Below are 25,556 nucleotides of genomic sequence, written 5' to 3' on the forward strand. Positions count from 1 at the left end.
TTGGTCGGATCATGTTCCTTTTTTTCCCTTACATTATTTGGGCATGTACTTATCCATTTCCTAATTTTGTAAAGAGTGAGGAATGGGCTAGCAGGTGCACCTCACTTGTTATGACAGGTCAAAAATGTCTGCAGAAAATATCTTTTCTTTCAAGAAATCATGCAAAAGCTACCATTTCACTTCTGCCTTCCTCAGACTTTACCAGATCTTCCAAATGTACTCATATATAAGGACGGTCTTGGCCAAGACCGTGTTCAGTTGAAGGCAGTCAGTGTTCTTTTTATTTGAACAAAAGGCATCTTGTATTAATAAAAGTTCAAAAGCTACTGCCTCGATTGCCCCTTTCTTGTGAATCTTAAAAGTTTTGACATTTGCATTACATACTATAAACACTCATTTTATAGTATATATATATATATATATATATATATATATATATATATATATAAAAATAAATATAAATATATATATATATATATATATATATACTCTTGCACACACACACAAACAAACAATTAAACATTTAATGCACTTTTAACTTTTCATTTTTTGCTTCTTTGCACTTAAGTACATAAGCAGTACCACTGGATAATGTGGGAGTCTTTATTGAAAGGTATCGGGAAGAAATTCTGGTGAAGAGAAGAAAATGTATATGCCATGGCCAAATTTTACATCTCGGAAAGGAGAGTGCTCCTCCTTTAGCGGTGCGAGTGACAGGGGTCTATTAACATTATTAGTAAAGGCAGACCTCCGGGCAACAGATCAAAATTCAGCACAGGCCCAGCTGAGATGCATGAATTGGAGGATTGGAATTGAGTGCTATCCAGCTTGATGGTTCCGGAAAACAACACCCACAAAAAAGAAAAAAAAAGAACTTAAAGTTTGAAACCCCATAGTGACCTACCTCGGAATTGATGGTGTTTGGCTCATTGGAATTGAGAACTGGAGTGAGATTTGGTAGTGTACTTGATTGTCTCTTACCCCGACGGGCAGACTTTTGGATTTCCACAGAAACAGATACAGGAATGGGTCGTAGTTTATCCTTAATATTTTCCTAAAAACAACAGTAAGTTTGCACATAATTATCATGGATAACAGAGAATCAGAAAATTTGAGTATTTCATGGGATTCATTTAATGTACAAGATAAATGTAGCACATCTCTATTTAAATTAGTAGATCAATACATCTCTTCAGAACAGAGTGCAACATATTTTGCTCGTGGTCCAGCTTAAACATTGAGCAAAGGGTGAGAAGTTGACTTTCCAGAGAGGATAAACAGCTGCTATGAGAAACCAGATATGGTGGGGCATATTTACAAGCAAGTGGCGGAGCGTGGGTTAGCTCCAAAATTGCTAAAGCTGCGCTCCGTCACTTTACAAATGTAGAGATGCACTATATTTACATTAATATGACTCACCCCTGCATTTCTTCCTGCACTGGTGCTAAAATCAGCTGCCTAGCACCAATACAGGCACCCTTGCACCATAGTGCAAGGGTGCCTGAGGTGAAGGAATTATTGTTTATGTGCAGGAAGGTGTCTCTTCCTGAGTATAAACAATCCAGAATGGTGATGTGTTACAGCACACATAGAAGTTGCAAATAGTCATTGTTTTAAATAATTCTTCATGTGCAGGATGGCAAACCTTCCTGCACATAAACAATCATTGATGGTGTTTTGCTGTTTGTGTGTGCTGCACAGTGCAGCACACATAGGAACAGCAAAAACTAGGAGAAATAAAGCATTTCTCCCCGTTTTGCCATGTTAAGACCAGGATTTCAGTTAGATTTTAAATTGTTTTGACAGCCTACTGGTACTGCTTAGTAATCAAAGCACTGTTAAAACATAATATTATTAAATTGAAGGATTTAAACTGTTCTTATGCTGTGTGATATCTATAAAGGTATGCAAAGACGTTTCAAGTCCTAAGACGTTTCAAGATCATACACCAGCAAGAGGATGCAACCCACATGCCTTTATTAGGATGTAGGAATCTAGCTCTTTATACGATATATAAATCTGACATACCGTGTAAAGAGTACAGGGGTTCCCTAATAAGTGGACAGGGGCTTGCTCTAGCAATACCGAGGCGCTATTAGGGGTAGTGTGGTTGAGCAGCCTTAGGCTTAACACAGAGGAGACCAAGACATCTGCAAATAGACACAATGATCAATAAATGACGTACACGACTCAAGAAGGCGATCCACACCAATTTATCAAAATAGCAAGTATCTTTATATATTTCAGTTCACAAAGTGCATTTTTGAGTTCTGCAATCTCATCCTATGGAAGGACAAAAAGGTTCTGCAAACAGGTACAGTACAGCAAATTACGGGACTAATCTCCAGGAGTTAAGGTGAGTGGTGGGCAAGGTGCAGGGCAGCACCAGCAGTACACCACCAGCGGCACGAGGGTGGTCAGGTGCAGGGTGAAAAACAGCACCAGGAGCCCAATAGCATTCTATGGAGAGCAGTCACAGCAATTAGAGGTTGTAGGATCTGGATGGAAGGCCAGTCTGGTTGAACCAACAGGGGGAGTTCAAGTCTTGCGATGCTCGGGAACGTAGAGACACCTGGAGTCCTCTTCTCCAAGACCCGGGGACGATAGACACATAGGTGACTTTAGGCTTTGGTTTTCTAAACAGGAGCAGTAGCAGCGAGGAGGCCTGCGTGCAGAGGCTGCTGGATGTGCCAAGGAGTCCAGAGGGGTCAAACCACAATGGACTCAAGCTCTGGAGAGCTTGGGGACCTTGTTAACACCATGGCCCCACTTCAACTTGGGCCAGGGGCGACAGGTGCAGTGGTTGCTTCAGAGTCTTTGCTTCGGAGTTCCTGCAGGATGCAGGAGAGCAGGTCCGCTGTTCACTGGAGGTCTTGGGTCTTTATCGAAGGCAGGCTGTCTTCCCGGGGTTCTGGGGTCAACAGCTGCAGGAATAGCCTAATTTGGTGCAGTTTTCGACAAGGGGTGCAGACAGGCCGGCAGGGTTGGTACCAGATCAGCTGCTACTTCTATCCTTTCTGCTTTTGCAGCTCTTCGGTGTCGTTTCTCTTCTTAAGTCATCAGGATCTGCTTCTCTGGTGTCAGGGACTGCCCTAAATACTGAATTTATGGGTCTTAGGGGAGAGTTGGGTAGTAGCCAATGGGACTTCCTGTGGGAAGTGGGCATAACCCTGACCCAGAATTCCCAAGTATGCCGTCACAAAGATGGCTACTTCTGAAAAATCATGTCCACCTCAGTGTAGCCCACCTTAGGAGTGGTACTAGCCTGGAGGTGGCCGCTTACCTGACTAGCTAATTTTCTCACCCGTCCAGGTTTCAAGGGGGTTCTGGAAAAAGGGGTATGGCTTTCTCTCATGTGAGAGGAGCCAGACTCACATTCCAAAGGTAGCAGCTCTTTGAAGCTAGCCGGCCTGGAGCAGCTAATCTTCAGGTCATTCTCCCAGGACATACTTTTGTTCTGGGCCTCCTGCGACCAGAGACGCTCACCCTAGGAGGTCAGAACAGTGTTTCAGGTGGCAGGCTGGCAGAAACCAGTAAGGGAGCACACCAGAGCCTGGTAGGTATTCAGGGTGCATGCATTGGTCAATCCATCCCCTGAATTAGTGTTGGTTTATCAATGAGAGGTTTGATACATCCCAATCTTCAGTGAAGCTTTCATGTAGAAGGGTAACTCGTTTTCACCAGTGTCCAGCACATGTTTTAAAATAGCTTCCCTGGTCACTTGTACTGGCAGTAATAGGACTGACTAGCACTGGACCATATCTGCTCATGCAGGTATGCCCTCACATGCAATATTGAGCACCGTGCCCAGGGCTGTCAGGCTTGCTGTAGGCATGACTTACAAATATTACATGCAGTGTTAGGGGACATGGCACACAGGGATGTGTGACATGTTGTGTTTTCACATTTGTCTGTACCAAGACATGCAGTCTGGAATGGCAGCCTTGCATGTGCTTGGTGAGTGGGCCCTTAGTGTGGCCTAGTTTGTGCTGCTGACCTTAGGGACCCTCTTCAGTACCTCAGGCCACAGGTACCAGGGGTACCATTTACTAAGGACTTACAGAGGGTGCTAAAGGTCTTGCTAATTGGGGAAAACAATTGTACAGTTTTAGGGAAAGAACACTGGTACTGGGGACCTGGTTAGCAGGAACCCAGTAAACTTCTGTTAAAATTTTATCAAATACCAGGCTAAGTGTGTGGAGGTTACCACAACAAAAACCCAGTTTCTTACATAGGCCATAAATTTTGAGCTGACTTACAATGTTCCTATCACTTACACTTGGTATTCCTTTATTACTCATTATCCAGGATCCTTCAACCATAGTACCATTAAATTAAAACATTTCAACCTCTAAATGCACATCGTTAAGGAGTCAATAAGAGGTATTTCTTATATTAATTAGAAACATGAACAATAGTATTTTCCAAGACAACACTTCAGTAGAACGGCTGTTATTGATGGTTATAGGCAAATGTTTCTACAGAGATAACTTTCTAGAAATGAAAAAACAGGATAGGTTTTGTGGGTGGGAAGGCATAACCAATCTTGTTCGCATAGACACTAGCCACAGGGGGAGCACTTTCAGGCAGATTCTTCTATCATACATAGGAAACAGGTGTCTTATGGAAGGATACTCCTTGCGCTGAAAAATGCGGAGCAGTTTTCTTATGATCATGAGTACTTATGCAGTGGAGGTTCCCTCATATGAGACAAAGATTGAATAACGTTACATGCATAATGCTGAGAGTGTTCATAGACCAGTCAAAGAAAAAGGATCATCTGGAGAGTGTCACCAGCTTGTCCTCTTACTTTCAGTTTGTGACAAAAGGCAGGGGGCTGAGGCAAATGTGTGTCAGGAGATTAGGATATCCTCTGTAAAAGTAGAAAAATGATTGCAAGTGACTAATGACTTTCCTTCTATTTTACCTGCACTGGTACAAGGACTGGTCAGAAGTTGAAGCAAAACAGAAATTTGCCATTTCTCTATTCACTTATTGAGGGGTTTCTACTAGTATTTTGGAGCAATTTGGCACTCCCACCAAATAACGTACGTAGACTGCTGCATTACCTTGACTCGTGACACCAGAATCAGCTCTAGCAAGAAAATATGCGAAAGACCTTTATAGCGAGTTTATACTTACTTTACAAGAAATGTACAAGAGAGCGACAGACAATTTCATATTACTATAGTTCAGATAAAACCTTTCTGAAGCTCTCCCCCACCTGCAGATGAAGACGGGCAGTGGCACATTTCTCTGTGTTCTGCCCAGCCAGAGAAAGGGTTCCAGTCAACTTTGCTTCAGTGGGGCGATCAGTAAACAGAACTCGGGATGGTAATCCAAGGCTCCTCCTTTCTGTATCTGCTTCAAACGTGTAAACAATTGCTATGAAATAAAACGCAAAGAGACTGTCAGTTAATAAAGTTGATGCTGCAACATTTTTATCTATTAATTTGAAATATACAGTGGGACCAAATTCCAGTTGATTATATACCAATGATATTTACTGGATCCTCTTGCTGCCACATGGGCTGTGGATGTATTTATTGAGCCAAACTGATGTGGTAAAATTGCAGGAAATATCATTCAACTAGGAAAACAAGTTGATGAAAGATAGGCGGTATGAAACGCTACACAAAAAGTATTTGTATCATTAATTGCAACTTGAAAACAGCAATTGGTGTCAAACGAGGTTTAACAGTGTTAATGTATACTTTACATTTACACTACTAGAATGTGCCTTTTTTGGAGTATTTACAGCTGTAAACTGGAATTAATCGGTTACTAGAGTCAGTTCAAGAATACATTACAAATGAGTGTAGAGGTCATGGACATCTCACTAAGCAACACATTTTAAACACAAGGAAATAATTCAGGGGGGTGGCAACTACGTCAGTACTTTGGCATTCATGTTAAGTCCATTTAAAATATTAAACGTACAAAGAAAACCCGTAAACAATTTAGAAATCAAAAATATAGCAATTAAAATGTTGTGCCAAAACACTGGTTAATCTTTATTACTCTGTAAACTACAAAGATTTAGTGGTAGAAGTTGAACTTGACACCTTTGTCCCTTCAATAAAATGTCACCCTTCATCCGACCCTAACCTTGCCCCAAACATAGCTTCATTCCTAAACCGAATCAACCCTAAATCCCACTGTAAACTCATTCCTTCCTCCAGAAACATAACCCTAACTCAACCATTCTGAAATCCTCACCATCACACTTAAAAACACATTTAATATATTTGGCATTATTTATTTTACATTTGCAATAAGTTAAAGCATGTATATTTAAATATATCTTTTAAGAAGTTTTTAAAACAATGTTGTTAAATACATTTAAAGCATGCTACTTTTTAAATTAGACTGTTTAGTGCTATTTAACTACAATTATCCATTGAACCCTTTCAGGCAAAGAGTGACGCATCAATTATGCAAAAAAGAAGGAGAGAACTCTGGGTAGTTCTCAAGTTTAGGTGGAAAGCAGCCCCTGTTAGAGCACTCTCAACACAAGCGACACTCTAGATCTGCTCACCTCAAATGTCTGATTTTCTATCAAAGTTTTTAAGCATAGGATAAACACAGTGCTATCCACGCCGAGATAGAAAATGACAAAGTCTTTTGCAATTTATACAGCAAAGTCTATAAGCATAGGACTAGTACAGTGCTGTCCTTGCCGAGCTGTAAAATTACAAAAGCCATTTATCACTCCAGGCACAATATTACAGCTTTGAATTAGTGAAATACAAACTCAAGCAAACCTGAAATGAGTAAAAGCAACCCCTGACACAGTGTTTCGCTCTGATTAGAGCTCTTCAGAGAGGTATAGATTTGTCCAGACACAAGGGAGCACCCAGTATTAAGTCAAAACAAAACCCTTTCAGGCAAAGAGTGACGCATCAATTATGCAAAAAAGAAGGAGAGAACTCTGGGTAGTTCTCAAGTTTAGGTGGAAAGCAGCCCCTGTTAGAGCAGCCCCTGTCCCTTGTGTCTCGACAAAGCTATACCTCTCTGAAGAGCTCTAATTAGAGCGAAACACTGTGTCAGAGGGTTGCTTTTACTCATTTCAGGTTGGCTTGAGTTGGTATTTCACTAATTCAAAGCTGTAACATTGTGCCTGGAGTGATAAATGGCTATTGTAATTTTACAGCTCGGCAAGAACAGCACTGTACTAGTCCTATGCTTAAAGACTTTGCTGTATAAATTGCAAAAGACTTTGTCATTTTCTATCTCGGCGTGGATAGCACTGTGTTAATCCTATGCTTAAAAACTTTGATAGAAAAACAGAGATTTGAGGTGAGCAGATCTAGAGTGTCGCTGGTGTTGAGAGTGCTCTGACAGGGGCTGCTTTCCACCTAAACTTGAGAACTACCCAGAGTTCTCTCCTTCTTTTTTGCAATTATCCATTGAAATATTAGAAAGACGCAGTTAGAATAAAAACAAATATAAGCCCAAGACTATTAAATTGATTCTTTTGTTGAGCAAGGGAGAGTGCCACGGGCAAATGTGCTTTAATGCCTGTGGCACTGTTGTAGTTGGATTACAGGGTCTTCACACAAGAGTCTGGAGCATCTCAGGGGTATATTCATTATTTCCGGTTAGGCCCTCAGTTACAGACACAGTCCAATAATGCCATTTCCATCAGCCGCCTCCTTTAATTAACTGCCAGACTTCACCCAACACACCAAGCCAGACATTAAACATATCTTCACCTTAGCACTGCTCTTTAGTCACCATTCTACAGCACCCACAGTCAGCCTAGGCATCACAGACACATCACAACACCAAGCAATCATTCTTCCATCATTCCTACACAGCCCTGTACACCAATTGATAATCAGTGTGTGTTGTATTTCATTGCAACAAGGGGTGGTGATGGACAGAGTCTCTGAATTAAGCAGAGTACTCTCACCCAGTCAAGAGATCAGGGCTAGATCCAACACCGTTTTTTAGCTCATTGCACCATCCCAGTTTCAGAACCTGGCTGTATGCAAATTAGTCTGTCCCTGGCCCAGTGCATCATGGGAACAGGGCAGACCAGACTACAAAAGCCAATTCTTACACCGGGAAGGAAACAAGCTTCCGGGGACCGGTTTCTGCCATTTCAGGCGTCTTCGGCCCGGCTTGCTTGAATCCTGATGGTGCAATGAGCAAGGGACTCACATCTGAGTATACCCTTCCACGCTTAGGGTGGACAAAATTATTTACAACAAGGGGTGGTGATGGACAGAGTCTCTGAATTAAGCAGAGTACTCTCACCCAGTCAAGAGATCAGGGCTAGATCCAACACCGTTTTTTAGCTCATTGCACCATCCCAATTTCAGAACCTGGCTGTATGCAAATTAGTCTGTCCCTGGCCCAGTGCATCATGGGAACAGGGCAGACCAGACTACAAAAGCCAATTCTTACACTGGGAAGGAAACAAGCTTCCGGGGACCGGTTTCTGCCATTTCAGGCGTCTTCGGCCCGGCTTGCTTGAATCCTGATGGTGCAATGAGCAAGGGACTCACATCTGAGTATACCCTTCCACGCTTAGGGTGGACAAAATTATTTGCAACAAGGGGTGGTGATGGTCCCCGGTAGCTTGTTTCCTTTCCAGTGTAAGAATTGGCTTTGTAGTTTGGTTTGCGCTGTTCCCATCATGCACTGGGACAGGAACAGACTAATTTGCATACAGCCAGGTTCTGAAACTGGGATGATGCAGTGAGCTAAAAAACGGTGTTGGATCTAGCCCTGATCTCTTGACTGGGTGAGAGTTTTCTGCTTAATTCAGAGACTCTGTCCATCACCACCCCTTGTTGTAAATTATTTTGTCCACCCTAAGCGTGGAAGGGTATGCTCAGACATGAGTCCCTTGCTCACTGCACCATCAGGATTCAAGCAAGCTGGGCCGAAGAGGCTGAAATGCCAGAAACCGGTCCCCGGTAGCTTGTTTCCTTTCCAGTGTAAGAATTGGCTTTGTAGTTTGGTTTGCGCTGTTCCCATCATGCACTGGGACAGGAACAGACTAATTTGCATACAGCCAGGTTCTGAAACTGGGATGATGCAGTGAGCTAAAAAACGGTGTTGGATCTAGCCCTGATCTCTTGACTGGGTGAGAGTTTTCTGCTTAATTCAGAGACTCTGTCCATCACCACCCCTTGTTGTAAATTATTTTGTCCACCCTAAGCGTGGAAGGGTATGCTCAGACATGAGTCCCTTGCTCACTGCACCATCAGGATTCAAGCAAGCTGGGCCGAAGAGGCTGAAATGCCAGAAACCGGTCCCCGGTAGCTTGTTTCCTTTCCAGTGTAAGAATTGGCTTTGTAGTTTGGTTTGCGCTGTTCCCATCATGCACTGGGACAGGAACAGACTAATTTGCATACAGCCAGGTTCTGAAACTGGGATGATGCAGTGAGCTAAAAAACGGTGTTGGATCTAGCCCTGATCTCTTGACTGGGTGAGAGTTTTCTGCTTAATTCAGAGACTCTGTCCATCACCACCCCTTGTTGTAAAGTATTTCATTGCAAGGCATGAGGACACACAGAATAGAATCATTTGTTGATTAAGACTGCACAGAAATGTAGTTCTTGAGTGGCAGACGGTTGTCTATTAACCACATTAACTGTTGGGTCACTGTACCAGTGGCTGCAATCTTCAAACACGTTGCTAAAACTCCCATAGGGATGCCAGAGGGAGTAGTAATTCAAGCAGGCACTGTTCAAAGGTGTTCAGATGGGAGGAGGGTAATATATCTCTATAAGGCTATTGCTTACCATAGGGTGCAATGTCAACGGTAAAGGCTTCAAGTGACATAAAAATCATTGAGGAGTCAATGTGAATGAACTAAGAAGATCTGGTGATGACCACAGCCACACCTCCGCTACCCCAGGCTGGTGTAGCATTACGATGACGAGGTTAGCCGTTATGGTCAATGATATGGTAGCAACAGATGAATCATCTAGCCAGGTTTCAATTAATGATATCAGATCCAGCTAGTTAGCCTCAGTGAATTTTATGCAGCTGCACTAGGGGCAGGTACAAATAAAGAGTAACCATGGAGTCATGGAGAGTTTAGGCATAGAACATGAGGTATTGCCATCATATGTTAGTGTACTTTGACCAGAATGTGCTAGTGTGATTGGCTGGCATTTTACTGGGAGCAGTAGATCACTTTTAGAAGTCTAGCCCACCTGATGAAATGGGAAGCAGGTGTCTTGTAAAAGCACAGCAACAACTATTTCTAGAATAAAATCAACACCAATACTACAGTTTGTGATAGCAGAGGTCATGAGCCAGTTTCAATAACAGACACTTGTGGATACAGAGCAGTTGTAAGCACCTTGTGGTACCTATTAATCGCAGTTGTTGCAATAGATACAAACCCTACGGTCTTAGACTAAACCTGCTTGCAGAGAATTAAATATTTCTCTGAAACCCATGAAACAAGGGCATATTGAAAGAAGTGGCAAAAAAACAAAGAAGCAAATTAAAGTGGGAGGAGCATGAACTAAGGTCAAAATAAATACCAACGTGATCAAATTCAAACTCAATTGTAAAACAAAATGCTTCCCACTCACATCTATAAACTAATTCATCCCATTCATCTATCCATTCATTCTATCCACTCCATCCATTTATTTACAAATCCCTCCCATTCACCCGATCCATCTATTCATAAATCCATCTCCATCAACTTTTGCATTCAATAATTCAGCTTGATAAGTGTGTGCTATCTGGCTGTATATGTGCCTGCATGCATGCTGTCTGTGTAGCCGTTGCTATGCATCTTCGTGTGTGCTTTGGGCACTGTGTGCTCCTGTCTGAGTGGTGGTCATTATGTGCCTTAATACCACTGGTTATTTTGCTGCTGCATAAATGTGTTTTTTATGAGCATAAATGCTTGTTTCTGTGAGCTCAGAAGAAACCTTGAAGTCTGAAAAAGAAGCTAGAGGAGGAGAAAGAGCACATTAATATTAAAGCATCAGCAGAGCCAAGCGCATGAAGCTACAAGGAGATTGACAGAGGAGGAACAACTAATGCTGTGTTTTGCCAGAGGTACACCAGCATCAATGGACAGAACAACATGTCTGAGAGGTAGGAGGCCAAGCACTCTCTGAACAAGGTAGGGGGAGGTACTGAGATGGACTACATAAACTGAGCACTGTGAGGGGGCAAATAAATGGGTCTATCACAAGGATTGGGTGGGTTTTGGGGAGGTGAGGAATAGACACTGTAGCAGTAGCAGAACATGTGAGCAGTTTGATAAACACAGGGTCAAGGCCAGGGGAGGCACTAGGTCCAATGATTGGGGGGGGGGGGCACAGTGAGGGCCCCCCCCACGGCAGTGGGGACATTCAACATAGCTGATGCCTTACAATGGAAGAACTCTTTCGCAAAGAAAGGATATTGGAATCGTCGTGTGACTTCCTCCCTAAGGCCCACTCTAATGCCAATGCAATATGTTTCTTTGTTGTGGTGCCACCACGCCACAACCTGAAATGGGTTTCGTAAGCAGTGGTAGGGTATCTTAATATCTCTGTATAACCCAACAGGATTTTGAAAATGATCAAGGGAGGTATTCTGTATGAACTGGTAGACAACTGCAATTTGGTTGTGGAGTCTGTGGAGTGTATGTATAGTTTATAAACTCAAGTTACTTATTGCTGGATGACACATTCACAGAGCACCATGGGGCTTAGGAGGGCTGACAAAAAAGGGTTTTATCTGAACAGACCACAGATTATTTCACTACTCATTTTGCAGATGCTTCTGTTGAACCACGTTATAGTTTGCTTATCAGAATTTTTGTAGTATTGCTTAGTACATCAAGTAGAATCATCAATTGAATGTATCCAAATCATGTCTGAATAACTCAGATGGTTGAAAGAGCCAAGTTAAAATTATGCTAAACATTCTCCAGGCATTTCTGATGCTGTATATAATTTACATGGAAGTCGGCTGAGGGTCATAATACACAAAAGGCTACAAAGGCCAAAGTACATGTAAATAATGTCAAATCCCAATCACATTGTGGTGGCAGGGGAACTCCCATTGTATATAAAACCTGCCCTCTGTGCTGCTCAACATCCCTATGATCGTCCAGCTATTTCTTATAGTGTAAAAACAAAATCCATTGGCTACCCCGGAGACAGACAGACAAACACACAGACAAACAGTGTTTATCAAGTGATCTTCACATCAACATTTCATGACACCCTCCAGGTGAAATTCAAGGCAGTCACGCATAGCAGACTTAAAAGCCCCCTTCTAGTAGTCCACTTGTTTGGGAAAGTGAGAGTAGAGATTATTTTCATGTCGTGGGTATGGCTATTTGGAAAACACCTGAAAATCTCCAACAAAATCCACACATTGTTAAGTAAAACAACCACTTCCCCTAGCAGCTGATGGTCTAATTTTTTCTATGTTCTCACAAAATAATGTGCATGTCATTTAAACACAACCTCTCCGGACACAACACTTACATATTGTAGGGCTGAAGTCCTTTGGATTAGCAGTATATGCAAAACAGGCTTCGACACTCATACTGTAAAATAATGAACAGAGAACATCTTTTATTTAAGAGACATGTTGAAAGCATTCAGAATGTCAACTGATTTTAGAGATTTAAATTTCAATTCACAGTGGTGATTAACCTTGTACAATAATACACCAGTTTCTAAAGTTCTCACAAAATCACACCAGTATGATGCCAGGCATCACCGGAACCATGACATTCCCTGATTTACCACGCAAAGCACTTACAGAGAATTAGGAATTTTTAAGTAAGCCTAATTATCTCTCACTGACAGGATCAACAGGCACAGATTATTGTTTATCATAGTAAGTTGTGCAGATAGCAAATTGAGCTATTTTTTGTTTATACGTTTTAGTGTGCTAATTTATTAATAAATTAGGATTTCTGTAAAGAGCTAAAGGTCACCAAATCCATTTCAGAGCATGGACACTGTAAGAAAAGTCAGACACAGAAAGTTCTGAAAGTAAAAGGCAGTCTAATCAGGCATTCTTCGATTACTCTCAGGACAAGGCTGGTCTTAAATGAAAACCTGATTGAACGCTTTGGTTTTCAGTTACCTGAACTGAAGGAAAAATTCTTCTGTTTGAAGTTGAGGGCTAAGGCTAATCAAATGTTACTCCCTTGTATCCTAAAGATATTTCACCATATTTTAGTCTCTTAAAGGAACATTATTACAGCAAATGAGCTGAGGAGCATTGTAGTTTTCTTACCAGAACACAGTGGATGGACAGCGTTAGAAGTCAACTTGACATTTGCTCCAATATGCCTTGAGCATAATAATGCAGGCAAATTTTGCCTCCTGGACTTTGTACGCTGTGCATTCTGGCAGTACTTTATTTTTTTGAAGACTAGTATATACTATAGTATGGTTGTCCATGACAGTCGAGCGTGGCAGAATATGCATATAGATATTGAACACAAATGGATTGCTTCAAATGGTCTTCACTTGATTGAAATAAATAATTTACGCACCAATATTAAAGAAGTAATTGTGTTCTATAACTTGTAAATGCTGTCCTCAGAACAGCTTGATGGCAAGTCTACGCTTTGCAGTACAGCTTTTACAGGAGAAATAATGTGCTATATCTTAAGAAGTTACCAAATTCCACTAGGTTCAGTTCCAGTGCAGGACTTCTTGTTTAGATCAATCCTGCTTGGGGTAACTCGAATACGTTTTTTAATGTTGATAACAGGCCGTGCTCTATGGAGAAGAAAATAAGAAATTAAGAAGCATACATGCAATATTTACACTACAAGAATATACAAATAAATTAAATAATTGATTAAGCATTAATGACCAGACCTTTGTTACTTCAACGTCTGCATTTCCTACTGCATATTCTCCAGGCAAGTTGGAAGTCGTGCTAAATAGATTCTTGAACAATACATGCTTGTAAAAGGAGCAAAACATTTTAGAATACAGCTTCCTTCATATTTTGCTGAATTAAGGCCCATGAAATGAAAAATAGTGCCACAATACTCATACTTTAAATGTGAACTGGTTAGGGCTTTAGCCATTTTGTCCAGCACTAAAACATATGTAATTTCAATATCTTTGACACTTTTTAGATCTACAAATTTTGCTAGGTGGCAGAGCAAAACCGCACATGTGGAATTATCCTAAATCCTTGGCACACAATTGACAACTACTGTGACAGTTTTACTCTGATGAAATGTAGATCAACCCACATAACTATCTGATCTAGTCTCCAGTATTTCGAAGTCTCATTTTCTTTTAATACAGATCACAATAACTAATAATGTAGCCATAAGTGAGTTTTCTCAAGTGGTATAAACCAGGTATTGTGAAGCTCTGTGCAGCCAGTAACCACTTTTGTAGGGTGCTTGAATCTTCCTACATCTTCAGTAGTCCATATTTCTATATCTCTGTTATTATAGAGACAAAATGAAATTACGATCTAAATAGAAATAATGTTAATTATTTCTGCTAGAGTAAGTCTGGCTTATTCCATTAAAGTTAGGATTTCTGTTCTGTCATTTAAGCCATCTTTAATGGTTTCTTGGACAGTAAAGGGAAAGTGGAACAATGCTTTCAATAAATGATGCAGTCAGCGATTATATGATTCAGCGTTTATCTTGTTCACTCTCTACATCAGCCTAAACAGTGTCCACAAAATAGGTCTCACAATTTATGTTAAAACCAAACGGGGTAGTTATTGTGAAAAACACTTTCTTTTGTTATCCCTCCAAACGACATGAATGAAAACAGGATCATCATGGCCAGGTTATCCTCAGTGCTTAATTTGAGCAGGTGGTTTCGGTGCTCAGCACAGGCACTTAATCACCAATACCAGCGCTTTTCATGAGCACCAGTTAAGGACACATTCGTTTATAGTAGTCTCAGGGAGATTAAATGGTTTGCCCAGAATCACAGGATGTTGAGCCTACGCCAAGACTCAAACCTGATTTCCACAACTCCGAAGTCGGCAGCACTGGCCATTACACCAGAACTTCTCCCCGCCTTCACGGTTCGTAGTTGGTTCTGTTTTAGGCGGTGCCAACAGGAGAAATGGGCTGGTGCAAGCTGCCTCCTGATTTGAGGCCAGGCACTTAATTCTTTTTTACAAATTAACCACTGGTTATCCTTTATAATGCGGTTGGTACAGCCACTGCCGCTGTATTGCTTTTCTGTGATCATACAACCATGAACCAATGCTCATTTTCTTGGTAAAAAGTACTTTGATTAGGTATTTGGATTTTTTTTAGGGCAAACTAATCTTTTGACCCTGGAAAGGAGTTTGAGCAACTAAATGCATAATGGGATGATACAACAATATAGAGTGGAAAGTATGGTAGACTATGTACTCGTGTGTGAACCTGATTTTTTATGAAATAGGAGATGTGCAGTTATTCTATGAACTTTAGCATACAGTCCTGAACACTGATGGGTCCATATAAAGTTCAATGTTAGTCAACAATGTGGTACATGCTCAAGCAGATATTTTTTAGGCATTTTATTAAAAGATAGGTTTAAATGGAAGGTCACACCCTTCTACAGCTAATACAGAGATAAAGGAATAAACTTATTAAACAGCGTGTTTAATGCAAATCACTACTTTTCCTTCTTCATTTGGTGACTCAAGTAAATAAACACAAGTACACCTGAATATCAATTCATATGAAAGTTCGACTAGTCACACATATCCATGCAGTTAGACACAACAACCGCAGTCCACATTGTCCTTGAAAGATGAACTACTGTAAATTGAGAAACAAAACATAATGTAAAAGAGACAAATCTAGACATACCTGAAAATAGTTACAGTGTCTGAAAGAGACCCAACAGCAACATCAGGATATGAATTTCGGTCTAGATCCATATTTCCAGCGACGGAATACCCAAAGAACCTAACTTTGTGATCTGCACCGCTAAGAATCTGAAAAAGAAATAAAATTAAGAGTCTAAAACTTGTTTCAAGATGCTTAACTTTATCAAAGTCCTAAGTCTTCCACGTGGACCAATATAACAAGGGTTAGCTGCAATGAAAGCTACTACTAAACATCACAGGTTATGTACAAAGTGATTGCTAAACAATGACCCAAGAGAATTAGTTGTGATTAAAGATATAATAGAGGGACATGGTCATGACGGTAATCAAGGGAGACAGCAATATTTTTTATCTCCTAGGAATCTAAACTTTCTGCTTCAATTGGCTACTACTCATTGAAAACAATCTGGGAAATGTGCATTCTTCTTCAGGATCAGGTATCCTCTCTTTTAATTCTTTTAAATCCATGTCCAAGCAATCAGCAACCAAAGCTCCTTATATGCACAGCTCAATCAGCTCACACTCTAACATAGACCCTGGGACTGGAACAGAGTCCTGGGGCAGACCTCATAAGAAGTGTGGAAGAAGAGAACTCTACTGAACTTACGAAGGTACCAGCCGAGCAGACTCTAAGAGGACATGCCATTGACTAATTCGCTGCTGTTTACCTCATGTTGGGAATGATGGCCAAACCCCAGAGAAAGGAACAGCCAGCAGCCAGTGCCTGAGAATGGGTGAAGATTACACTAGGTAAGTGGGATAGGAGCAGCAGACTGCAAAAAGAAGAGACTGACCTATACACAATACCACTGGGGGTACGGTTTCAATCTCTCTGTGACAGAACAGGCTAGACAGCTCAACAAAAAAAACCTAAAGTGTCTTAGGAAATTGTATAGAAGCAACTTTTTAATACACTTCTCAATGCCGGTCAAAACATTTTCACTATTAGAAAGGTATGCTTTTTATCTCAGTTAGTAAATGTTGTGAGGAATTCAAACTTTTAGCTTGCATTTCAGTTGAAAACAAATCTGCAAGTAATATGGTTCTACTGTGTGAAGAAAATAAGCAATTGTGCAGATCACTCTGGAAAACAAACTTTCTAAAGGCTCTGTATCAATACCAAATAGGATTGTAAATAGCCAGATTATAATTGTTAGTGTGTGCATTGACTGAACATACACAACAATTGTGTAGATGATCACAATCTACATTATGAAGAAAGATGTTATGCTTGCCTCCTAGGTGACAAAAAAATGAAAAAGCAAACCAAACAAAACTTCCTATTAGCCACATCTTACTAGAAGATCTTGTTTTAAAGACGGAGTTGGGCAGCTTGCTGCACAGGACATAGTGCACCATAACATAATTGTCTTGGTAACCTATGTTAAGGCAATGTAGATACTGCAATGTTCTGTTTAAATTAATGCACAATGTTGCACATGCAGGTGAGTTAAGGTGGTTTTCTTGTCACTATGGTGGATGATGAATACCCTGTGTCTATGAATCTTGGCTGCTGGAGAGCAGAGAAGTCCAAACAGGCAAATACAACTACAGATTGCTTATTTTTATATAGGGCAGTTATTTATGACTCAGTCTTGAACAGCACTCAATCAGATGTACTTAGCACCGCATAATGATATTGCGAAGAGGACCTCTTGCCATGCCTTGCACTTAGTGAAACCGTAGAAGACAAAACCGAGAAAACCCTCCAAAATGTACTTTAAAAAATCTGCAATGTGTATAACCAGATCAGTTACCACAAGCACTAATTAAATAAAATCACATAATAACCCCTTTTCCTCACAAAAATGAAGACCCCCTAAAACCACATGCATCGTCTATTTTAACAAAATGAGATAATCATAATCCCTCATGGTTCCCTTCAAAACTTGTTCACGTTAAAAAAGTTTAATTGATACACTGCTCAACTGTGGAAAGGAAGCTGTAACATTCATAACACCATATTTGATTTAGGTTATATTTTATACACAAGTATATCAATTTAGTGCATGCTAAATAGCCAGCGATTACCATGCAGCGTTGCTGTATACCTGTGTTTTTTCAGTTACTGAAGTGATTTGAAAATCAGTTTGCAAACAATAAAACTCTTCAGTCTCTCAGGATCTACAGCTGGCAAAGCAATATCACAACTGCCTTCCTTGTCATTTAAAACTAGTCAAAGAATATGACGCCAAATTAAATGTACAAGTGAGAGCTACTTTATCAATTTGTGCACAGGTTTGTGAACGGAAAGAGCCAATGTGACAGAAGTCAGGATACTACTTCAGATTGTTTCCAGTTCAATAACACTGTTCCGGCATAATCAAATCAACGTAATTATTAAGAATATCATTAATTTAATAAGAATAAACAAAGTACAAAGGAGACATCTTCAAACATGCTGGGTCTCGAGGAACACATTCTGTAATCAACAAAGGACACTAGTTAGGTCTAGTTAAAGTGACAAACCCAAGTTATTTTAGGTTTGTATACACATTTAATCACAGGCCCAACCCCACGGAGTAAGAGTGCACTGTACAAAACAATCAAATAAAACAATTTACAAAAACACTTAGTTTAGTACAATTTTATGTTGTCTGTCAAATATGTTTATTTCCTAAGACTTTTCTAGCCTCTGACTGCATAGGAGTTCAATAAATCGGTAACTGTAGAGGAGTCTGACCTACAAAGATAGTATTTATACTGAGGAGGAAGGAGTATAATGTTTATCCACAATACCACTGGGGGTAAGGTTTCAATATCTCTCTGAAAGAGCAGGCTAGACTGCTCAACAAAAAACTAAAGTGTACTAGGAGATTGTATGGAAACAACTCTTTAATACACTTAATAACTCAACCGCTGGTTAAAACAATTTCACTATTTGAAAGGTATGCTGATAATATCAAAGAAAAATAGAAAACGTACATCACATGTTAAAAATTATCTACTTAGGTCTGAGAGATTGGAAAATTCTATAATAGTTTCTGATTTGTATGCGCACAGTAGTTGTTTTAAAAGTAATGTAAGGAATGCCTTGTTCGTTACCTGTGCTGGGTTTGTATTTATTCCATTCTTTGCCCCGTGATATATATAAACTTTGCCAGCATTTTCATCATAAGGAGCACCAACAGCTATATCTGGAAAGATATTTTTAAAATGCTTTTAGAATGCACTTCTGATATGGCTAGTGGTTATCTATGTGGAAGATATTATTTCAGAGGACACAACGTTCAAACTCTTACAGCAGTACAAGCACAGCACATTTTCCAAAATGGAATTTGCCATAGTCATGATCACTTTGGCACAATCTAGCTTTTCATGTTCATTCAGGGTCAGGCATATACATTAAGTGGTAAAATTACATAGTCAATGTCATCTCTGAAAACAGGAAAAGGACAAGAATGTAAAATTTATTTAGCATTCACCTGAAACATGCACTGGAAAACAATGTACAACCTCAAAATAGATTTTTTATTGCCAGGCTGGTTGAAGGTTAAACAAAACCGAGTTCATACTCCATATATATACTTGAGAAGTAATTAAACATAGGGATAACTGTGCCAAAAACAAGCAGTTTAGTTATGAACAAATAAAAATGTAATCTATCAATTGAGAAAATCTTTTACAAAATCTACGGTACAACATGCGGTGGTTAGTCAAATGCATTATAACCAACAAAACAATGCAGTACAGGTGTTGTCTTGTGTTGCAGCCTTTTACTGAATTATGTGATGACATGAGGCGTGTAGTGTTCGTTCACACTACGACACATCCGCTTTTAAAAATAAAAACAACAGTAGGGGGTGAGTGGTGTTTAGAGGACTGCTGGGCAACTCCAGATGTTCTACTCCTAGTTCTAAAAGTTACATAACCGAGCATCCACTGTACTCCGTTCTAGTGTGAAACAGGAAGCAGAGGTTCCTCATTTCTCCCTCCCATTATGAGCCACACCAATATACATATGGTCCAAAATTCTCAAATATTTCTAAAACCTTGCCCCACGCAACCAAAAACACCCACATAAGAAACTTATATCTACATTGTGGTCACATTCCACATTGATTTTCTCCAAATCAACTGCACGTTGGGGTTTGCAAATTACACGTATCGGCGCCACCACATAGACACTAACCCATCACCTTGGGTTTAACACTTATATTGCAATAAATGTCACTACTTTATTTCGTTTCAGCCATCTTCAACAAAGGAATACAAATGCAACACCATGTAGATTTGTAATGACTACTTTACATAAATGTCATCCTGTTTTCCAATGTATCTGACTGACTCAGGAAGTAAGTGTGCACGCCACATGAGTCTTTGCTTAGCATGATCCTCATGGCCGTAATGGGGTGAGCACTGCAGGACCTTAGCACTTGGTCATTTTGTAGCATGTCTTTTCAGCAGCCCAATCTGCTTGCCTTTTTCTGCTGCTGGGAGCGCGCATTTAGGGTCAAATACAACTCTAATTCCCAGCATGTGTAGTCTACCCTGGCAGCGGGCACACAAAAAAGCATTGCTTTTCAGATCTAGATCACGATTAGACAGCTGATCCCCTAACATGGACCAGAACCATGAATGACTTGTTTGTGAGTGTGGTGCTTAGCCATGGGACTATCCACCTTGAACACAAACGCTTACCTTTGAAACAGGGAGGAAACTGAGCACACCTAGCACATTAGGGTTCAGGACACGGTTAGCTCAGGATTTTCAGTATGGCGTCTAATAGCAACAAGACTTTACCAAGTTCCTCGAGCATCGTTCCAGATACTGAACCTTACACATCTAGAAAATAACCAATATGCACCTCGCCTGTCCCCAAAAAGACATCTGACATCATAACAGGTGATAGCACAGAGAAGACAGTAGTAAAGCAAGAAGTCCTGCCACCCAAGATAAATATAGCTATTGCCAACAACTCGCCAAGCAAAGGTACAGCTTTTGTTGCTGTTAGGGGAGGTTTGACGCCACTTCAAACCTGGGCCCAGTAGAATCAGAAGTCCCAAAGAAGAGATTTCCTCAACAGTTTAACAAGATCCAGCTGCGCATTATAGACCACATGGATTTGAGGCATGCTCAACATAAACAGAAGAGCCTAAAAACCACCTTAGAGGGTGACTGGGACCAAGGAATCCTCTACCCCGTAACTGGATATACAGCTTAGCGTCTAAATGGACTCATTTTAATTCCTCTCAAGCGATATGAGTAGGAGATGTTTAGAAAGTAACACATGGTCAGATAAGGGGATGAGCAAAGGAAACTGGCGAGTACACAGTCTACCTTTAAATGACGTAGCACATTATAATGCCATGAAAAGCTGCTCAAGGCCAGATTTCTACACATGATACTGCATCATTATTTATTTTAATGCCTCCTACCATTACAACGGTCAAATGGTTGTGGAGAATAGAAGGGGAGCATCACTCAAGAGGCAAAAGAAGGCACTCATTTGTGAAGTATACTTTTGCTGCAAGACTCAGAGGGTGTAAAAGGGGTTAGTGGCTTTAGGTACAGGACAAGCATTGGTAAAGCCAATAGGTCTCGCCAACAAGAGCTACAGGCTTTTTCAATGTTTTGTAGGCAAGCTCTACAGCAGCACGGCTGTAAAAACAGACTTCGGTGTCCATCGTGTTCTGCTGCTGCAGAACGTTAGTCACCAAGCATTTTAAATTGTTTTTCGTTGATTCTCTCCGTGCAGCCACAAGATGACGCTCAGCCTCAGTCAGGTCAAGATAAACCGGTGGCAGAGAGCAGCACCCGATTGGTTATCCGGTACATCATGCTTATTAATCCCAGATAACACAAGCTGTTGGGGTGCGCATATTAAAGGGCAGTTGTTTAGTTCATGCAGCACTGAATAACTGCAACGACCTTCGATTCGCAAGTATTTATAATACTGAACTCAAAAGTCGGAATGCGTTGTAACGTCTAAACAAAGACATTATGCATAAGGAAAGTTTCTTATTTTATTGCTTTATTTATCTGTCTAATTTATAGCGTACAGAAACTGACTTAATTATCACTAACATTAATTACACAAGGAAGCATATATGATGTGAAATTTGGGTATTTAAGAAGGTGTTGGAAAAAGGACGATTTTTGTCTATCAGGTGTTCCCTGAATTCGCAAGCTATGATAATAAATAAATGAGTTCTATTTAAAGTGGTTTGACTTAAGGCTCTATTTAATGGGCAAGGTGATGTTAGTAAAATTACGTTATGCTAAAAGCACGTTATCCTATTTTTAGGAACCAAATCAGGTTAAAGAAGTTTCTGAAAGATTCTTTCAGAGACTTCTTTACTGAAACATCAATTTATCAGTTACTGTCTGTGTCTCGATTTTCTTTTTGCCTTGTGTAGCGGTCAGCGTGCTAGTGGTTGCGGCTGGTGCGCGCTGGAAAGTCCCAGCCCCTGCGTTCACGCTGGACGGCGTGAACGCGAATATGAATAAATGTGGGCGGGTCTGCGCACCGCAGTCCGTGCCTAACTGAGACACAGTGGGTGTGTATTTATTGCCGCGCCCGCATCATCGGTGTCACACATGGTGCTCGCCAAGAAACCTCGCCAACCGGGGAAGATCAGACTCTGCATTGACATGCGCCTCCCCAACAAGGCCATTCGACACAAATGCCACATAACGCCAACCATGGATGACATTGTGGCCGACTTGAACGAATCCAGATGATTTTCAAAGCTGGAGCTGAATGCAGGTTATCATCAATTAGTCCATGCCAAAGACAGTCGCTACATAACCACATTCAGCACACACCTAGGACTCCGAAGATATAAACGGCTGAATTTTGGCATATCTGCCGCAGAAATTTTCCAAAATGCCGTCAAGGAAATCCGGGTCGGGCTACCTGGTTTATTGAACGTGAGTGATGATATCCTCATCCACTCGCAGATGGCTGAAGAACACTACCGGCACGTGAGAGCCACGCTGAAAAGACTCCTGGACCACGGGGTCTCTCTGCACAAGGAGAAGTGCCTGCTGTTCCAACAAAAAAATAGAGTTCTTTGGCTACACGTTCACACAGGAGGGCATGCAGGTAGACCCTCGGAAATCCCAAGCCAACAAGAGAGCATCAGCCCCTCTCACTGTGGCCAAAGTCCGCAGTATCTTGGGGATGGCTACGTACTGTGGTTGTTTCATTCCAGATCTAGCGCCCATCGCAGAGCAACTACCGAAACCTCACCCGAGCAGATGCCATGTGGCAATGGGGTCCCGCCTAAGAGTCGGAGTTTCAAGCCATCAAGAACGCTCTCCTTGACCACACCACGCTGGTGTACTTCAACCCCGCCAGACTGACAGAAATACTTGTGGACGCCAGCCCCGTAGGCTTAGGAGATGTCCTCACTCAGGAACAAGAGCCCAGACAATCGGCCGCTCTAGCATATGCCAGCAAAGCACTATCCCTCACCGAGAAGCAATACGCTCAAATTGAAAGGGAAGCCCTAGCAATTCGCTGGGCCTGCAGACATTTCCACTTATACATATGTGGACACTTATTTACCGACATCATGGATCACCAACCCCTGGTGCCGCTGTTCAAGGGATCAGCACCCCACCCACCAGCACGCATCGAACGGTGAGCCATCGGGCTCCAGCACTACGAAATGGACTTAGCCTACACGCCCGGCACCAAGAACCCGGCCGACTTCCTGTCGAGACAACCAGACACAACAGGGGTGGAAGGTGAAGAACCAATGCAGATGCCACGAAGCCCACCTGAACATGATTTCTGCCCTTACGTGCCATCGAGCATTGACCCTCGAAGAGGTGGCTACTGCGGCCGAAAAGGACCCAGTCATAACCAAGGTCCGGGATGTGTCCAAGGAGGGCGGTGGGGTCAATTCCTACACTCCGTGAACTCATGGTCAAGCCCAGAAAAGGAAAGCCTGATGCATATGTGGAGAGTCAGAAATGAGCTGAGCCTCACCCAAAGAGGCATCCTCCTCAGAGGACCACGCATTGTCATCCCTGCATCCCTTCAACTATGGGCAACACAACTCACCCAAGGACGGCACCAGGAGTGGAGAAGATGAAGGCCCGCATGTGGGAGAAGGTCTGGTTCCCAGGCATGGATGCCTGTGTGGAAGAGATAGTTCGGAGATGTCCATCCTGTCACCTATTCACATGGAGGAACATGGGCAAAGCACCTGAGAGAAGTTGAGCGTGGACTTTGGAAGCTTCCCTGATGGCCGAGTCACACTAGCCCTAATCAATAACTATTCAAAATACCCTGTGGTGGAAGTTGTGAACTCAACAGCCTTCCTGCACAATGGCCCCGCTCTAGAAAAGATATTTGCCATGTTCGGATGTCCGGATGAACTCCGAAGTGACCGGGACCCCCGTTCCAGGGGCACGAATTCCGTGAGTTCCTACAACATCACAGCATCCGGCACAGGCGCATCACCCCGAAATGGCCCCAAGCCAATGGGGAAATTAAACGCTTTATGAGGACAATCAACAAGACTCTTCTCATCGCAGTAGCGGAGCAAAGTGACCCAGAACAGCAACTGCTGAAGTTCCTGCTGGAATATCGGAGCATCCCTCACCGCTCAACGTGCCAAGCACCCTGGGCGTTTATGTTCAACGGCAATTGCCAGGATGGCCTCCCCACTGCACTAAGGTGGTCCCCCCCTCCATTCGACAAGGAGGGCGCACTCAGACGGAGAGAAAAATGCCAGCCAGGCCCGAAGAGCAGTGTCCCATCAGCTACGGCGAGAAGACACTGTCATCATGAAAGACAGGAGGCCAGGTGGGAAATTCTGGACTCAATATGAGCACGATTACTGGACAGTAGTCGACATGAAGGGGACCATGGTGACAGTTGAGAAAGAAGGAGAAACTGTGACCCACAACATCTTATGCTTCAAACAGGCAGACAACCCCACCTCTCACGTAGACATTGCTGGCAACCCCGAAGAACCCAGTGCCAGCCAGGAAGAACCCCGAGAGGTAGAGGACCACCATCAGGGACCAGCTCCATCGCCTGCAGGTCTGGAGGCAAACCCAGAGGCCCCAGAATCGCCTTTGGCACCCTGCACCCCGGTCCCTGCATTCAGCCCCCACCGGGGCCCATCCAGGTATGCTCTGAGGGAGAACCCCCAGCCAAGCACTCGCCTGAGAGACTTTGACTGTCAAGTAAGTGAACTGTGAGATTCATGAGATCCAGTCAAGGACTGAGTTGAGATGGGATGGGATGTAGCGGTCAGTGTGCTAGTGGTTGTGGCCAGCGCGCGCTGTAAAGTCGCAGCCCCTGCATTCACGCCGGTCAGCGTGAGTGCGAATATAAATAAATGTGGGCGGAGCTGTGCACTGCAGTCCACGCCTGAGACATGGTGTGTGTGTATTTATTGCTGCGCCCGCAGGGCCCAGTTGGGCACATCCCGCACAGGTAGGTGGCCCCCCATCAATGTAACGCCTTGGTAGGTTGGGGCGGAAAGGTGTGGGGTAACAATCACCGTCCAAAGGGTGGCCGTGGTTCCCACCCACCGCACTGTATGTACAGGGCAGGGCTGTTGCTGTCTCAGACATCTGGCACGTGGTTATAACGTCAGAAGGTGTCAGACAACAGCTCCTCGCTTCAGTCGTCTCCTGTGCAGATAAGCTACCAGACAGGTGCTGCTAAGTGCCATGAAACGGAACACACAAGTCAAGCTAAAGAAAAAGAAGCATTGGTAATGCATCAGTTTCGCCCATGTGATGAATAAAAAGCTGATTTTATCATTCACCTTCTGGGA

At 42.2% G+C, this 25,556-nt stretch overlaps 1 protein-coding gene across 2 annotated transcripts in view; it reads right to left on the minus strand.

Moving 5' to 3' along the window:
* Positions 1–25,556, minus strand: part of ITGA6 (integrin subunit alpha 6) — a 229,215-nt gene that overhangs the window by 59,235 nt on the left and 144,424 nt on the right. For both annotated transcript variants that reach the window (XM_078681563.1, XM_078681564.1), the window contains exons 8-13: positions 18,856–18,947; positions 15,791–15,918; positions 13,620–13,721; positions 12,468–12,529; positions 5,225–5,385; positions 905–1,054 (exon numbers count right to left, since the gene is read on the minus strand). In XM_078681563.1, coding sequence (XP_078537689.1) covers positions 905–1,054; positions 5,225–5,385; positions 12,468–12,529; positions 13,620–13,721; positions 15,791–15,918; positions 18,856–18,947 — 695 coding nt within the window. The remainder of the gene's footprint in view (positions 1–904; positions 1,055–5,224; positions 5,386–12,467; positions 12,530–13,619; positions 13,722–15,790; positions 15,919–18,855; positions 18,948–25,556) is intronic.

Source organism: Lissotriton helveticus, chromosome 3_1 (assembly GCF_964261635.1).
Source record: "Lissotriton helveticus chromosome 3_1, aLisHel1.1, whole genome shotgun sequence".
Lineage (NCBI taxonomy): Eukaryota > Metazoa > Chordata > Amphibia > Caudata > Salamandridae > Lissotriton > Lissotriton helveticus.